Genomic DNA, 17448 nt, shown 5'->3' with positions numbered 1-17448 from the left:
AGATTAAAACAAAAATCTCAGGAAACTTATGTTTATAAAAATGATACTTGCAAAAAAAATGAATGGAACAATCTCCATTGCTTATTTAGAGTGTTGACTCACTAAGATTTTAAATTAGTCAATAGTATTGGGTGCCTCTATATCTGCATATCAAGAGGCTCATAAACAAGGTTGCTCAAAGAACTGCCCATCAACCACTTGGTTCCATCTCTGGACACCACACTGTTACCCTCCTTTGGCCTCTGTCCATAAAGGGTCCAGGCTGCATGCGCCAAGGGAAAAGAATCGGGTCCTTCTCCCCTCCCCTGGTTTGGTTAGGTGGGTCCAGAAAGAAGTCAGGAAAGACCAGGTGTGACTGTCCCTAACCCAAAGCAGGCTGCCATGCAGAACCCAACCCAGGACATAATCACCAGCCATGCGGGAACATGGTTAGCATGACTGGCACTCATTGCAAACATCTCCAGCCTTCGTATTAATGGTGCCAAGTATAGTTTTCAAAAGCAATGTTCTACAATTCCCCACCTTCTAACAGTAATGATCATTTTGATTAGTTAGTAATAGAATTCCCATGCACTTAAGATCTGAGCAAATAAAGCTTTAATCTTCTTAAGCATATAATTACTGGCATTTGAAAAAGGCATTACATTGTGGGTAATAGCAACTACTCTCTTGAAATGAGACTGGGGTGAGGGCATGGAAAGAAGGTGGGAGACTTTTGTCTTTTTAAAATGTTTATTTTCTATGTAACTCTTGTATCCTGCAAGAAATTAATTATAAGAATGTGCATTGTCAAAGGGAAAGTCTACCCAGAATAATTCTAATGTAATGGGAAAATGGTTAACTTCAAAGTACTTGTCAAAGGAGATATGCAGGAAACATATTCGTTAAGATGTTCAAAGATTAAAATGAAAGCTCATAAAAAAGAATGTTCTGATAACATGTAAATAAATACGTGCTAAAAAACTAAGGATATATTTATATCTGGGGAACTACTTAGAATATGACTTACAAAGTACAAAATAATTATTTCTAGTATTTCTATTAATACCAAACTAAGGATTCTTGCTTCATCTTAGCCACTATTTTCTTCCATGACATAAATCACGTGAGTCCTCTGTTTTTGTAGGGCATTTTATACCAAAGGACTAATCACCAGGAAGTAGATGATTTCTTTTCCTAACCTGTACTTTTGCTGTGAATGGTGTAACAGTTTTAAACAGCTTAGTCTCAGTCAAAATTCTTACGAAATCTCCATCACAGGAATGTTACATGCCAACTTGTGAGGGGGGGAAAAAAACTCAACCGAAACAACTCCTTTTATGCTATAATTCTTTGACGTTACATGCCTTATTTCATGGTTTAATCATAAAGGAATAAGAAATAAGCAGGAAGGGAGGAGGGCCAGAACCATAAGGCCCACCCCACCCTGCTGTGCCACCTACCTCCTGCCTCTCCACGTCCATGTTCCAGACGACAATCCCACCATCACCGCCACAGGAGATCAGCTGGCGCGTGTGCTGCGCATAGGAGAGGGCCTGGACTTTGTCGCTGTGAAAGAAACCAAGGGTTAGTGACAGCTTAGGAGAACAAATGCAAGGCCTCGCTGCAGAAACCTCGGCAAAGTCAGCCAATGTGCTCACTCACTCTGAGCCCCAAGTGTAGATCTTAGAAACCTGATGGAATTTTCAGCATGCTAAAGGTCAGAAGAGTATCCGGGATTTAAAATAAGTCTGAATGCTCCTTGACATGTTCAGGCCTCAGGAAGAGGTAATCTGTCAGTTACAACACTTAAGGAAAAACGCTGATTGTTGAATGGACTGTAACTTCTTACTGGTTCCCTCCTTCCTCAAGTAATTAAAATCTATAGCCTATGTTCATTTTATATTTGTTCAGGAGTCATGATTTTCCCTTTTACAAAATTATCCTTGAAGAGTTTTGGAGGTCATCCGTTGAGATGCCCACCGGATTTACCTGACACAGCCAGGTAAACTGTGTTGCCTGAGGTGTGTACCTCACAAGTGGCTTAGGACCAGCCGTGCCTTTTCTTGGCTCCCAAAGTGAATCCATAGTAGTAACAGACCTGAATTTCACAGGCTCTCCATTTCTCTAGTTTTTACTCTCTCTCTCCTGATTCTGTTTTATTTTTCTTTCTAGTTTGTGCAGGGCTGACAAGTTATTCCTTCTTGGCAGCAAAGATGATGGAGAATTTAGTTTTATGGTCTGAGTGATTGTTAACAATGGATTACAGAGATCTATCTTTGTTGGGTGAGAGAATAGGGTATATAGTTTCTTGGGTTGTTTTTTTTTTTTTTTTTTTTTTTGTATGGTTGTCTATTTTGAGCTCAAATCAATGAAGAATTGTTTCTACTGGGAAGGAGAACAGCTCTTTGATATCTGGACTGGTGATTTTTTTTGTGTTTCTGTTTATTCTTGATCTGTGGCTGAAGTTGAAAACCTAAAGCTATTAAGCTCTGTCTATGTGTTTATAATCCAGAAAAGCCTTCACCTCTTGCTGTGTGTGGAATGCTTTCCTATTTCCAGAGGGTGTCAATAAATGGGATTATGATACCTTTTAAATTAAAAGAACTTGTTCTGATTGTCTGATACAGATAAACAAGTGCTTTTCTAAATTGAGTCCTCTTAAAATCACAGAACATCAAACCTCTAATATTGTGAACCTGCTAGACTCAAACATAAAAATTCTTTTAACAGAAACTGCTAGCCAATTCAGTAATATTTCAAGAATCCAAGTTCATAAAATTAAGTTTCATTTGGCAAATGAGACTAGTAACATAGGTTTTAAAATGTTACATGTTTCTCTGATTTATTAGTGTTGAACAGAATACAAGTGTGCATTTTATTTTTATTTATCCTAAATTTATTCAGGATAGCTGGTCAAATGAGCTCATACATAATGTTTAAGATTATTAAAAATATAAATTATGTTCAGTTGAATTGAATAATTATTCTGACAAACTTTTTAAATATGAATAGCAATTATATTTTGTAGCATATCAACTTAAAGATAATTTCCAAGATCCTTAGGTAACAAAATGGACTAATGTTAACCTGAGCTAATCAATAACCATTGGATACCTAGATAATGTCTACATAAGTTAGAATACTGTGACTTTGTATAAAGTATAATATTAAGTTTACATATGTTTGCTTCTTATTTTTCTATGCTATAGTGAGGCTATACCTTTGAGTTGTGTCAATACATGAATTCATTTTTTGCCACTTTAAGGGAATGTAAAAGTGCCTTATGTCACTATGGAAATTTCAGTAATGCGTGTTCATGAGTTCTGCTAGTCTGCTAAAATGATTATATGGGATGATTTATCCATATCCTCCCTCCTCCTAATTTTCTCTATGAAATATAAATTAGTTTCTTTGGTTAATTATTATAATTTAAATGGGTGGTTGAGATTATGCCAGGAGCATTAATGAAAAAGAAATACAATGGTTTTTGTTTTTCGAAGAAAAACAGGTTAGCTTTGTATCAAAGCAGTGGTTCTTGAACTTTTTGGTCTCACAATCCCTTTATACTCTTAAAACTTATTTGAGGACACCAAAGAGCTTTGGTTTAATAAGTGACAATGATCAATGTTTACTGTATTTGGAAATAAAACTGAGAAATTTTAAAAACATTAATTCATTTGAAAACAGCAATGATGAATCCATTTCATTTTAACATGTCACATATTTTATAAAAAAAAAAAAAATTTTCCAAAACAAAAAATTATGATGAGAAAAATGACATTCTTTAATATTTTTGCAAGTCTTTCTAATATCTGACTTAATAGGAGAGCTGGATAATCATCTTTCTGTATTTATCATAATCATAATATCACTTCTTATAGCTTCTGGAAAACTCCACTGTATACTTTTGAGAGAATGAAGATGAAAAGGGCAATACTAAAGTGTCAATTTGTTCTGGAATATGAAAGAGAAAAATGAAGGACAAAACTTGGAAAGCGGGTTTTACTTGCTTTGGCTTATAATACTTTAGTCTGAAAAAAAGCTATAAGATGCATTACAATTTTGGCTAAGTTTCCTCAGTTTTGATGGCTTGCTTCGTTAGTTTACTGATTAATGCCTACAATGTGAAAGGATATTCTTTACCTTCTGTGGAATCTGCCTGGCTAGCAGAGATTCTGTGTCTCACTAGAATTATTTTCAGTACTTTAATGTTGACTCGATTAATGCTCTTAAGAAGAAAAAAGACAGAGAACAAGAAGTACTCACGTGTGAAAAGAATTTTAAATTATTTAAAATTGTGTTATCATCTATGCTTATTTTAAAATGTTTTACTGCTTTAATTATACAGATAACCAGGTATTACTTCTTAAGCAGCCGTGCTCCTATCTTACCCCACTTAAAATTCCCTTGACAACTCTTGTTAGAAATAAAGCCTGAAGTAACAAATAAAATGAACACTCCGACAGTTGATTTCTCAGCAAGGCAAAGTTTACTTCTGCAGAAGGGTGCTGCTCGTTAGTCTGGTCACCACAAGAGCATACCGAACAAAGGAAAACAGTGGCTTTATCCCTAACGCATTGGCTCCTACTGCTGTGTCCAGTCTCCATTGGCTAGAGTTGGACTGCACAATCTAAGCTGAACTTGGTTGGCTAACTTGAGAAGTGCAGGGATGCGGTTACACTGGTGGGAAAACAGTTTTGGCGGTGGGGGTAGCGGGCATTGCAACGGGAGGGGTGATTTACAGAGGGAGTAGCAGATGTGGAATGTGGGCTCTATAGGTAAAGACTGAGAGGAAGGTTGTTTCCCAGGGCAAGGGAACACAGAGAGTAAGGAAGTCTGGCCTTGAGAGCAGGGAACAACGGACAAGGGAACTTAAACACGTTAACCCCTTTGAAGAAGAATGTCTTACTATATACAACCCTGGTTTTGCCTTTCCAAACTGAACGTCTGTTTTGAAAAAATAAAATTTTTAGGATGTGTTTTATGCCTGAAGATTTCCCAAAGAGGTCCTAGAAAATCATAAAGACTTGCTCCCTTGTCTTACGAAAAGAGAAATGTGGTGAGGTGCAGTGGCTCATGTCTGTAATCTCAGCACTTTGGGAAGCTGGGGCAGAAGGACTGCTTGAGCCAAGGAATTTGAGAGCAGCCTGGGCAGCATGGTGAGACCCTGTCTCTACAAAAATTAAAAAAATAGTCAGATGTGGTGGTACACGCCTATAGTCCCAGCTACTAGGGAGGCTGAGATCAGAGGATCACTTGAGCCTGAAAGGTTGAGGCTGCAGCAAGCTGTGATCATACCACTGCACTCCAGCCTGGGTGACACAGTGAGACCTTGTATGAAAAAGGAAAAAACATTTAAAAAAGAAATGCTATAAATAATTGCATTTGTTTGATGTGTTACTATTTTAAGAGTAAATGGGAATAATTGTCAGATCAGAAGAGATGCTCAGCTGGCCCTAGGTTAAGTCAGTAAGTAAAAAATTTTCTTAGTATTTCAGAAATTATGTTTTATTGGAAGACTGTGGAGATTTCCTGATGTCATTATTGTCTATAATATGTTTTTACCCATGGGGAAATACTGATCACAATTCTTAGGAAATAGTCATATAGCATATCCCAATGGGAAATTTTACTTTCCCTCATTCTGATTTCATTGGTCACAATTACAAATTAACCCTTAAGTTACAAAATATCTATAATCTGTAGATAATTTCTGTATTATTCTGATCCTTGCCTGAAGGCCCTGCTATAGAGTTTGTGACTTCAATAAAGGATAACCTCAGAGTTTCATGGAAAAGAACTATTTGTACTAGGTATCTTAAAATATTGATATTTCAAAGAACAGACTCTTTGGCACAGGCCACTGAGCTGACATTGCTTAGATAATTTTTAAGCTGTGCCAGTGGATTGAGTCAGGATTTCCTTGGATTTCTGGACCCTTTTTAGTCTGAATGCAGATGGCTTCATGAATGTGAACTGCTAAACCAAGAACCATCAGAACAAGAATTAATTACAGTTCATTCATAGAACTGAATGAACAGAACAGGGAAATTCTATTGTGGTTATTTGTCTGGAATACTGTTGATGTTGTTTTAATGTTCTATTTTCTGGATATATGAGGATGCCTTTTCTCTTATTTTAAAGCTATCTCTAACCCACAATTTCATAAACTCTGGTATTATAGGTTAAATCAAAACATTTAAGAAATGATACCCAATTCTCACTGACTGCCCAGAATTTAAGAAAACTGTTACAGAGACTCCTTAATTTTCATGGAAACACAGTTATTTGCATTGATTCAATGAGAATCTATTGGCAAGATATAACTGGGCAAATCAACTGTATAACCTGGAGTGTCATGTGTGAGAATGATGCTCACTGAATCAGATATGACTAGCCACTTTAAGAACTCATAGAGCCAACTTACAAAGCCTTCCCAGGAAAACTGGCCTGGTATCTGATTTGCAGGGTCCTGGCCTTACAACTGGTAAGGAAGGTACCAGGCCAAGAACCTAGCAAATGGTGGAAACTTTGAGGAATTCAACTGTTGCAAGTACTGTAGGTGAAATACAGTAGAGTTTCTTGAGCTTAGTTTTCTAGCCTTGGTATGGCAAATTTTAGAGGCTCTGAAAAGTCCAGTCCAGCGGTGGCTCACACCTGTAATCTCAGCACTTTGGGAGTTCAAGACCAGCCTGGTCAATGTGAAGAAACCCCATCTCTACTGAAAATACAAAAATTAGCTGGGCATAGTGGCGCATGCCTGTAATCCCAGCTACTTGGGAGGCTGAGGCAGGAGAATGGCTTGAACCTGGAGGTGGAGATGGCAGTGAGCCAAGATCACACCACTGCACTCCAGCCTGGGCGACACAGCGAGACTCTGTCTCCAAAAAAAACAAAAAGAAAGAAAGAAAAGAAAAGTCCAGTGCAAGATTCTTTATAAAAACTTCCAGGTAGAAGTGAATTTTGTGGGCTTAACACAAAATTGTTGGATACTGTGTGGCTCTGGATTTGCAAAGCAAATATGAGTGGTCTATATGGTTCATTAAGACTCTCTACTCTACCAATATAAATAATCAGGACTAACCTCCTGAGACCAGCCTGGGTTTTTTTTTTTGTGTGTGATGAAGGATAATCACTGAGATTATTATGATCACAGGGGAGGAGGGGCGAAGCACAATCAGGTAAACTCAGAAAGACTTGAAATGGGTAAAGAGATCACTGGTCATCTTTTCAGCAGAACTGCAGGTGTTGTCTAGCACACTCTCCTGGGCTATCTGATTCTACAGGGGACTACATCTTTTAGTATTTTTACTAATCTACTTACAACTCTATAAAGAATACTGATATTATTGCAAACAAATCTTGTCCAGTGAAGACACACCTAATCCCACACCCCACCCTGCCCATGGGAGAAGCCAGCTGTGCGTCTGCTAACAAATTCATTTTCACATTCTCCGTTGCCTATGTATGTGTCTACTCTTTGGATTTTCCTTTGGACTGACTGTAACCTCTTACTCTGCCAGTTAGTTAATTATTAATTGATGCCTAATATAAAATCTTTGACATGTATTCATTTTTTAAAAAGCCAATTGGGTTTTCCCTATCTCTCCTGGTGGTTATTTCACACTTTTTAAAGTACAGAGTGCCACCACTGTGACACTCAAGGGCAAGAAAAATCTGCCTAGTTGCACAGACTCGTAACTGTATGATTTGAACTACATTTCATTTGTTGAGGCATCTTGATACACATCAATGATCTTGTAAAACCAAAATAAGCTACATAAGGAACTGCTTTGCCACTCATAGCTGGCAGCAACATTCAGCAACAAATACATAATTTATGGGACTCCAGTACTGTTAATATTCCAACATAGAAGAGTAAAACACAGTGATGAATGCTGGATTCCAAGTTTGACAATAAAGCTGCTCTAGACTTCTTGATTTAGGGATTCAAAATATACCCACCTTGCAGTTAAAAGCTAGGTGAGGGAACATCGCAGGTTTACAGGTTTAGGGTTATGAAGAATGAAAAGATACCTTCTAACATTTGTGTTTCAGCTGACATCACTGTAGCATTTATACTAGAAAGCATTTCAAAACTGGTCATTATTTCATGGACAAATGCTACCATGTACTGCACTGCAAATGCTCTTACAAGTGCACAAAACCCCCACTTTTCACAACCACCAGGATCTGCCATCTATAAATACTACAGTTAGTGGGATGGCCTCATTTCCTTTCTCACCAGTCCTAGCAGCAACATATGTCTGTCAGGTCCAGCTATATAATTGGAGGGACTAGTGCAAAATGAAAATACAGAGTCCCTTTAAAAAACTTGATTAAGAATTACAAGATGGTGGCAGCAGCTCATTAAACCAAGTGTGAGGCCCTTCTAAGAATGGGGCCTTGTGTGACTGCACAGGTCACATGCCCATGAAGCCAGTCCTGTGTCTGATGATTAAGGGAGAGGGTAGAGAAGGCCTTACGTTTTTAGAGAAACAGATCTCAGACACAAGCTAACATCTGCCCAACAGTCAACTTAAGCCTTTCTTCATCCCTCAAGAGTAAGGGGAACTCAAATGTATAGCATTGTTCATTTCTTTGATGAAAAGTTTAGGTTTTTTAGTGGGCATCTAATTATGCTTCTACTACCAGAGATCTCACTCTCCTATATGCATAGGTCTTCCAAGCTCCAAGGACCAGAGAAGGCTGTGAGCAATCCACGCGAGTGAGGTCTCCCAGACAGTACTATGTAGGGTCATCCCAAGCCAAAGCACCCTAAAAGGGATCTGCTTCCTCAGGGATCCTTGGCCCACTGCCAGGCTAAACCTGAACTCAGGGACCCCTGTTTGGGGGCACTGGTTTGAGCACCAGTGATGTTCTGCTGTTTGGTGGCAGCGTGAAGGTTTAGATTAGGCTCTCGTCCTCTGTCCACTTGTATTTCCTGAACCCACTGTATTTTAGTTCATGCTATTCTCTGTTCTAGGTAACCTCCTAATCCTGAGAACTATGAGAATCTCTTCATCTAACATCCAAACCAAGAGTGACCCCCGCCCCCCGCACTGAGGCCTCCCACTTTCCAGTAAAATTGGTGAACGGTGCCACCTTTGCCTGTTTTCGTACTGGTAGCACATCTCCACAAAGGCAGGGCTATTTCCTAACTCACTTTCGTGTCCTGAGTATCTAACACAAAGTCTGGTATGTAGCTGGAGCTCAGTAAACATGTGTTGACTGAGTTTTGAATATATGTCAATATTTCCTTAGGAAATTCTACAAAGAGAAACAGTAGTCAGATCCCGAGGCAGGATTTTTGACTTGGAATTTTTAACAAGAGTAATCTTAACAACTGCCATTTACCAGGCCTGTACTCCTGGGCTGATTATTTTACATGCATTACATCATTTATATTTTTTGACAACCTTGTGAGAGTTTTTCCTTCCAATTTTGTCCTTATTTTAGAGATGAGAAAACTGAAGATCAGAGAGGTGCAGTGCCTTGCCTGAGGCTGCAGGCCATTGGCAGAAGGGCCAGTTCAAATACAGTTTGACCCGACTCAGAGGCCTGCACACTAATGACCACATTTTCCAGCCCTTCTGTCTTTGAGAAGATTCTACCTTCTATGAAAACTCTCATGGCTGGTATTTTGATCTATTATGTGTTTAGCTAAATAGTTAGAAATAAAAAAGACATCTCTTTCCCTCTATCCTAACAGTTCCCTAGCACCACAGTGGGAAATGCTCTTAAATCTCACAGATTTGAGCAGAAAGAAAGCTGTCATTTGTACTGATCCTTGTCCTCCTGTCCCCTAACCCAGAAGCTGAATGCAAGAATACTACTCCTTTTATAACTTTCAATGCAATTTACTTGATACAAGGGAAAAAAGCACAAATTCTCTCAATGTATATTTATTTACAAGTGGCCTATTTCTTTACCAAAAGGTTTTGAGAACTCTTATAACAAAATTCTCATGCGTGGTAAGAGCAGTAAGAGAGAAATCAAGAGCTTGGATTTTGGAAGGAAAAAGCAAATCCACAGACTGGAAGTGCCAGGGGTCCTGACTGTGACCTAGCCTCACATAAGCCGCTGAATCCAGTCTTGGTAGAGGGTTCCAATATGAGGAGTAGCAAAGATCTTTATTGGTGCTTCAAGTCAGGTTATATTAAATCACCATCAAGTCTTAGAAGGATAGGAAAACACTACTAGAAAGAAAAATTATGGGCATGAAGTTGGTCATGAAATGACAGTATTATATAAGAATTTAAAAGGGATCTAAAAAGACCAAGTACCGTTATTAGCTATGACAAGGTAGGCATGGGACAATAAGTGTCCAGGTTTATGTTTCTGTAACAATCATCCAACTAGTAACTGGTGCTTGCAAACATAACTGGTCCCGGAATCTGGAGCCTTTTTTTTTTTTTTTTTGCCCTTCCTCCCACAGAGCTAGCACAGCACACAATCACGATCCACTTGCTACAGGGAATAAATACACCAGAATGCTTCCAATGCAGATAATACCGTATAAAAGAATACTTTCTTAGCTTTTTTCCCTTGGACTTGGAAACAGTTTCACTGTCATCAATCACTTTCTTTGGTGCTAAAGCGTTCTCTGCTTTATGGGATTTTTACACACCAAATCGAGCTAGTTATAAAAATGTCACATTTTCTGTTGCTGAAGGATGGTAAGAAGCTGTGGAACTCAGAACAGAAGACATGTGCAGCTGTCCCTCAACAGAATGGCTGGACATTTCCATACCAAGGAAGGGCAGTCTCCCTATCCTGGGGAGGCCAGTCTGCTCTCCCCGGTTTCCAGGCTCACCAGTTATGTCCCCGATTTGGAACTCTGGCCACCATCAGTCACTCTGGGGGTGGAAGGAAAACCAGGAACTGTAGGAAAGCAAAGGGCAGCCTTGAGGCCTAAGCATCAGCAAACATCACCGGGCATGTTGGGGACCATGTGTTAGTCAATAAATGTTCACTTTAGTATCCCCAGTGCCTTACTGAGGGCTGGATATATCAAAGGTGCTAAGCAGCTCCCTGCTGGACTCAGTTAAGGTTTAGAGATTTAAGCTATCAGCTGGGGCTTAATATTGAATACTAATATTGAATACTTCACTATTCTCTTCTAAAAATGGTATCTGAGCTCTCTCTTTTATAGTGTTACTGCCAAGATTAAATGAAGTCTGTGTGTTTTGAAAGTTCTTTCACAAAATATTAGGTGCTACTCAAATACGAGAATCACTGAATGCCAGCAGCTGGCTTTCAGGATAAAGGAATGGTGGCTGCGAAAGTTGTTCCCTGCCTGCCTGAAAGTGGTCTCCTTTTCTGCCAGATGATCCCGAAACCTTCTTTCCATGCCATCTCACTACTTCCGGCGGCTCCAGAGGCTTCTCTATCCCCACCCTGGCATTCAGATCACTCTAACAGAGTGACACTGATTGATGCTGAGGAAGTTTACTCTCCTGGCTCTGTGACACCAGAGCCACCACTCCCCGGGGTTAAAACTTGATGACAAGAAGTCCCTCATAGAGCTTACTTTACGTATTACTAAGCTTGAATTGAATAAAGCACCAGGCAAAGGCCTTCTGCCTTCCATCCTGTGTAAAGCCACTTCTGCCTAGTGGCTCCTGATCTCAGCAGCCTGCCTGCTTACCTGTGCAAGTTCTAAGGGCACGATTCTATCAGCATAACTCCAAGCAGGGTTTATTCCATTTTCTAAAAGGACAAGTCTGTACTTAGAACTGGAAGACCTATTTGTTAAAGTTTTGTTTTTCTGGAACTGAGAGACTTATCTAAACTTTATAGTTTTTGCTTTCTTAACAAACTATAGGGGTAAGTTTCCCAGACCCACATTTTCCATTCAGGTCAAGGGCCCTCTGCACACAGTGATGCTAGTGTTAAGCACTGCTGCAGTTCAGCATCTGGTGCATGAAATCGTGCAAGAGTGCTTGCAGTCTTTATTAACCACTGTGTACACATAAAACCAGTTAGGAGTTAAACTGAATGAGTCCAGTAAATATTAGTCATCTTCATTCAAAACCTGCATTTTGCTTCTCTGAGAAAGTCCAAGTTGGCAGGAATTATGTGGTAGATTAGATGATAATAGTGTTATTAAACACAACTGTGCTTTGGCTTCTTTTTTTTTTTCTTTTTTTTTGAGACGGAGTCTTGTTCTGTTGCCCAGGCTGGAGTGCAATGGTGCAATCTCAGCTCACCGCAACCTCCACCTCCCGGGTTCAAGTGAATTGTCCTGCCTCAGCCTCCTGAGTAGCTGAGATTACAGGCACAGGCCACTACGCCCGGCTACTTTCTGTATTCTTAATAGAGACAGGGTTTCACCATGTTGGCCAGGCTGGTCTTGAACTCTTGACCTCGTGATCCACCTGCCTCAGCCTCCCAAAGTGCTGGGATTACAGGTGTGAGCCACCGCACCCGGCCCTGGTTTCCTTTTTCCTTCTCTTACATGGATGATGTGAACTCTTTCTACAGGACATGGATGTGTGTTCTCTTGTCATAAAGATAAACATAAGGGAATGATTCCTCTAATGAACTGATGACAAGGTCTGAGTGGCCCCACAAGCCAGGAGTGACCCCAGACAGCTGTTCTGTTCTCCACTATGAGAAAGAAGGGCTTAATAGCTATTTCTCTAACACTAAATTCTAAAACTAAAACAGTTATTTGTACATGGGTCCTCCAAAATTTAATTAGTTTATGTCCAACAATTCCAAACTAGATTTAACTATTTAGGAGAATATTTTAAAACTAGGGTTTCCAAGCAGAGTTACAGGAAAAGCTAATGTTGCTTAAAACTGGTTAGTTCATAGGAGCATTACAAACAATTGTTTATGGCTGTCAAGGGTTGTTCAAGATCATTTTGAAAACTTAACGAGCAAAAAACAATTCAGATGAGCACTAGAGTTGTAAAGCAGATCTAACATTCTTTTATGCAAAAAGATTAGGCTTTGCCCCCAGGGACAGCAGGGCGTCTGAGGGTGTGGGCTGAGGGTCACCACTGGGGAGTTGCCTGGGAAGCTTGTCAAAGCACAGATCCACACAGCTCTGGATGGCAACCAGAATCTTAGCAGACAGGGACCGGGCATCTTTTCACAAATTCCTCAGAGATTCTCTGTGCCCAGCAAAGTTTGAGAACTGCTCCAAGGAAATGCAAGGCTTTCTCTGTACTTCCTCTCAGCCCCCTAAAACCTATCCCTTAAGGAAGAAGAGCCTGACATGAATCAAGGCAAGCACTCAATAAATATTTGGTCAAGTACAAAATGTACTGTGAAGGGTCTTACCTCTTCTCTTTTCCGTATGCTGCCAAGGAGCCTGAAGCCACATTTGAACTCAATTATATAAATTTTCTAAGCCTTCACAGCTTGTATTTTTAAGCTCTTTTTTTCCTCACTCAAATTTTTACTGCTATATTCTTCCCAGTTCTAATTTTTACCTTTTATTTATTCACTGCCGTTACTTTATTTTATGGTTTTTGTAAGCACTCTCAGACGCTCTGTGGAATAAAATGGGGTATAAGTATATAAACACAGTTTTACACAGTTATAAATCAAAGTGGCCAGTATTTGTGTTCCCGCCATGTTCCTTCCCATGCTAAGATCCTGCCATAGAGACTGAGCTGCACTCCTTTGTTCTGGTTGTCAGCTGAGAGTCTTTATGAAAGCACCAGCATCCTTACTTGTGTCCTTGGAGTTCGATGGCTGTTCCTTTTCTCCCACCGATGTCCCACATGATGACAGAGTGATCTGAACTGCCTGAGAACAACACCCGCTGGACCGGGTCCCAACAGAGAGCAGTCACCCCACCTGAGAGGACAGACACAACCAGACGTCAGTCACAAGGTGAGACTCTTGCCCACCAAAGAAATGTGAATGCAGCGGAGACAGGATCTAGTGCAGTTCCTGGCACACAATAAACTCTTGTGGCAAGAACAAACAAGTAAGTACCCAAAGAGAAAAAAATTGGCTCCAAGGAAATTCCCACCCTTTAAGCATTTTTCACCAACATTTCATATACCATAAAATCAATTACTATAAACACCAAAAGAAAATAAAAAAGACAATAAATTGACCTTCAAAAGGGAGACATAATTCTAAGAAGAATGGAAAACACTGCAGTGTTTGGAAATATTAACCACATTTTCTTAACTACTGCCTACCTCCCACCCCTGACAATGACAGATGAGAAGGAAATGGGGTTTACAAATGCTCAATTAGATTTTTTATTCTTGAATATCAGATTTAATTAGGCCACACTATCAGAATTTAAAATTATGTTTGCTCTTTGGGAATTTTAATTTACAGATTCCGGGAAAACTACTTATGTTCTTAAATGTCAGTTTCCTCAACTGTAAAATGCAGATGATGGTAACACCATGACCACTAGGACTATTACTAAGAATGATAACATCAACCCAGCCATTACCTACTTCATAGGGTTGTGGTGAGAATTCGATCAATTACATAGGACCACTCTACCACTCTAAACTGCAGTGTGCAGTACAGATGTGGGTTATTAGGATTACTCTAGTGGTATGGCTATAAAACATTATAATAGATTTTTTATGGTAGTCCCTTTGCAAATCAAACCCTTATGTACTGAGAACAATAATAATTCTTTCCACATAAGATGAGCACAAAGCCTGCAAATACTTAAGAATGTCAGAAATACTCATTTTTCTACATTATTAAAACATACTGTATTCTGAAAAGAACATAAAATAGCTTCTCATTTGTTGGAATCTGATATTTTTCTTATTTAGATTATCCATTTGTTCTAATGAAGTGCTATACTTTAAAAGCTTTCAGGGAAGTTTCTCTCATACATTTGTTTCAGGAGAATATTTTCTTATTTGTCATATGACTCTTCTTAGTAAGATGTTTTTTAAGATCAAAAAGTGAGGGGGAACCCCAAACTCTACTATTCTGGATTATGCTTCCTAGCGTTTTCCTAAACCTGCACCCTATGCTGCTGGTATACACTCCTGCCCGTGTAAGAACAAACATGGCTTCCCCCAGTGCATATGTGGTTAGCCACCACAAGCAGCCCAGCCCTCACCCCCGACCACCAACATTCCCCACAGCAGCAACCAAACACGGTGAGGCCGCTCACTGTGTTGTCTGTTAAACTGTATTGTCAGCTGAATGAATGAAGGAGCAGATGAATGCAAACATAAAGATCATTTTCTCCACTTCACACAAGTTCTTGCTTAAAGGTCACCTCCTCAGAAACACCTTCCTTGACTACAGGCATCACTCTCCTGCTTATTGTTTTTTTTTTTTTAATTGATTGTCTCTTGCCCCAGTAGGACAGAAGCTCTAGGAGGGCTGGAGCTGTGGCTTGTTCACCACGAGATCACTAAAACCTAGAATTCTGCCTGGCTTACCTACAGCAAGCACTCAATAAGCCCCGACAAATGGGCAAATGATTGAATGAAGGAGTGAGAATATGAAAGAAATGCCCTTGGCTTTGTTCTTGGCAGATTAAACAGGCATATGACATCTATTAATGGGTTAATATTAGATTAAATGGGCTAATTAGGTTAAATGAGTTAAGACTAAATGGGTTAATATATAAGCACACAAAACAGTCCCTAGCGCATGGGAAGAATGTGCCTGGCTGACTACTATTGTTAATGTGATGCCTTCATCTGTTCAACTGCTCACGTCTTTCGGTCATGGAATATCCATGTCAAGGACAATCTCTGAGATGGTCTTGCTTGACTGACTAAGCCACTCCAACTGGGGGGATAGATAAGAGAAAAGTGGCAAGTGTTTGATTTCTCCTATATAACATGTGAAATGGGTAGCTCAGGTTCTTTAAGGCATCATGATCAGATTTAATAATGGTGGGCACTGGTAAAAATAATGATTAGAAAGGTTTACTAGACTCAGTTAGAAAGACTTAATTGTAAGGGTTGTTCATCCTGTCAGAATCAACATGGAAATATTGAAATAGGGTTTACCATGACCCAGGTGACAGATACCTTTAGACTTCCCTGACCAATATACACCTACACATCTAAGAACACATCTAAGAACACTGCACCATGGGGCCGGGTGCAGTAGCTCACGCCTGTAATCCCAGCACTTTGGGAGGCTGAGGCAGGCGGATCACGAGGTCAGGAGTTTGAGACCAGCCTGGCCAATATGATGAAACCCCGTCTCTACTAAAAATACAAAAATTACCCAGACGTGATGGTGCATGCCTGTAGTTCCAGCTCCTTGGGAGGCTGAGGCAGAAGAATTGCTTGAACCCAGGAGGCAGAGGTTGCAGTGAGCCAAGATCACGCCACTGCACTCCAGCCTGGACAACAGAGTGAGACTCCATCTCAAAACAAAAAACACGAAAAACAAAAAACACTGCACCATGAAGATCCAGCTCTCTGCCTTCTTTGTTGGGAATAGGGAATGAGGATGGTTTATGGGGATAGAAGAGAAAGTTTGGATACGGTATTATAAGTGTACAGGCTCTGGAACCAGAATCTAGTCTTAAATCCCAGCTCTATCTTTATTAGGTATAGGACCTTGGGCAAGTTATTTAATGTTTATGTGCCTCATAAGTCTCATCTGTAAAACAGGGATGATAACAGTACCTAACCCACAGTGTTGTTGAGATTAAACGTGTTAATATATATAAGCACACAAAACAGTGCCTAGCACATAGGAAGCACCACTCAACAAATGTCAGCTATGATTACAGTACAGGAGACCTCATCTATACAATCTCTGTGACAGTGTCCTTTGTTGAGTCAGCCTTAAGGCAGTGACCAGCTTATTCTATGCTATCCCAGCCATCATGAGATCAATTAAGGTTTTAAAAACAAGACCAGTCTCTAGCTTTGCCACATTATATCAGGCCAGAAGGGGCCAGGGCTAGGAAGGGGAGTTTTTGGTAACACAGAGAGTTAGGAAGGGGAATAGATAATGTGGTTAAAGCAAGTCAGGGTATATTCATCAGGCCCTCCCAGGGCCCAGAGTGGAAGAGACAGAAGGAAAAGCTGCAAGACAAGGAGAAGTTTAGGATGGTGTAGGGGATAAATAACTCTGGGGTCCTATGCCTGCTCTATGTAAATGTCCTAACGAGGTCATTTGAAAGTTGGCCCATAAATGATAAATCACAGCATTCATTTCAAATCAGTTCAACAAGCATGTATTGAGCCTCTTCTATGTGGAGGAACTGTGCTAGGCTCGGCAGACACAATGAAATAAGACTTAGACTCTACCCACCAAAAAACAATAAGATGATGGATTACTTTTGAGAACAAGAAGAGCATGCACATTATGTTTGGTTGAGCCACTCTCTTACGGGATATGTGACTGCTTCCCCTGTCTGGAATGCCTGTCCTGCCTTTTATCACCCAAGTAACTTTTTCTCCCTCCAGGAAGCCTTCCCAACACCTTCAATCCAGGTGAGGTTCCAGTCTCTGTGCGTATCTCTATTGTTACACAGACCCC

At 40.0% G+C, this 17448-nt stretch overlaps 1 protein-coding gene across 5 annotated transcripts in view; it reads right to left on the bottom strand.

Moving 5' to 3' along the window:
• The window catches only part of WDFY2 (WD repeat and FYVE domain containing 2), a 191217-nt gene that overhangs the window by 13960 nt on the left and 159809 nt on the right, over positions 1-17448 (bottom strand). For all 5 annotated transcript variants that reach the window (XM_073014359.1, XM_073014358.1, XM_007960447.3 and 2 more), the window contains 2 exons: positions 13671-13797; positions 1443-1548 (listed from right to left, as the gene is read on the bottom strand). In XM_073014359.1, coding sequence (XP_072870460.1) covers positions 1443-1548; positions 13671-13797 — 233 coding nt within the window. The remainder of the gene's footprint in view (positions 1-1442; positions 1549-13670; positions 13798-17448) is intronic.

The sequence above is a fragment of the Chlorocebus sabaeus genome, chromosome 3, assembly GCF_047675955.1.
Source record: "Chlorocebus sabaeus isolate Y175 chromosome 3, mChlSab1.0.hap1, whole genome shotgun sequence".
Lineage (NCBI taxonomy): Eukaryota > Metazoa > Chordata > Mammalia > Primates > Cercopithecidae > Chlorocebus > Chlorocebus sabaeus.
This window is presented reverse-complemented; position numbering and strand designations above follow the sequence as displayed.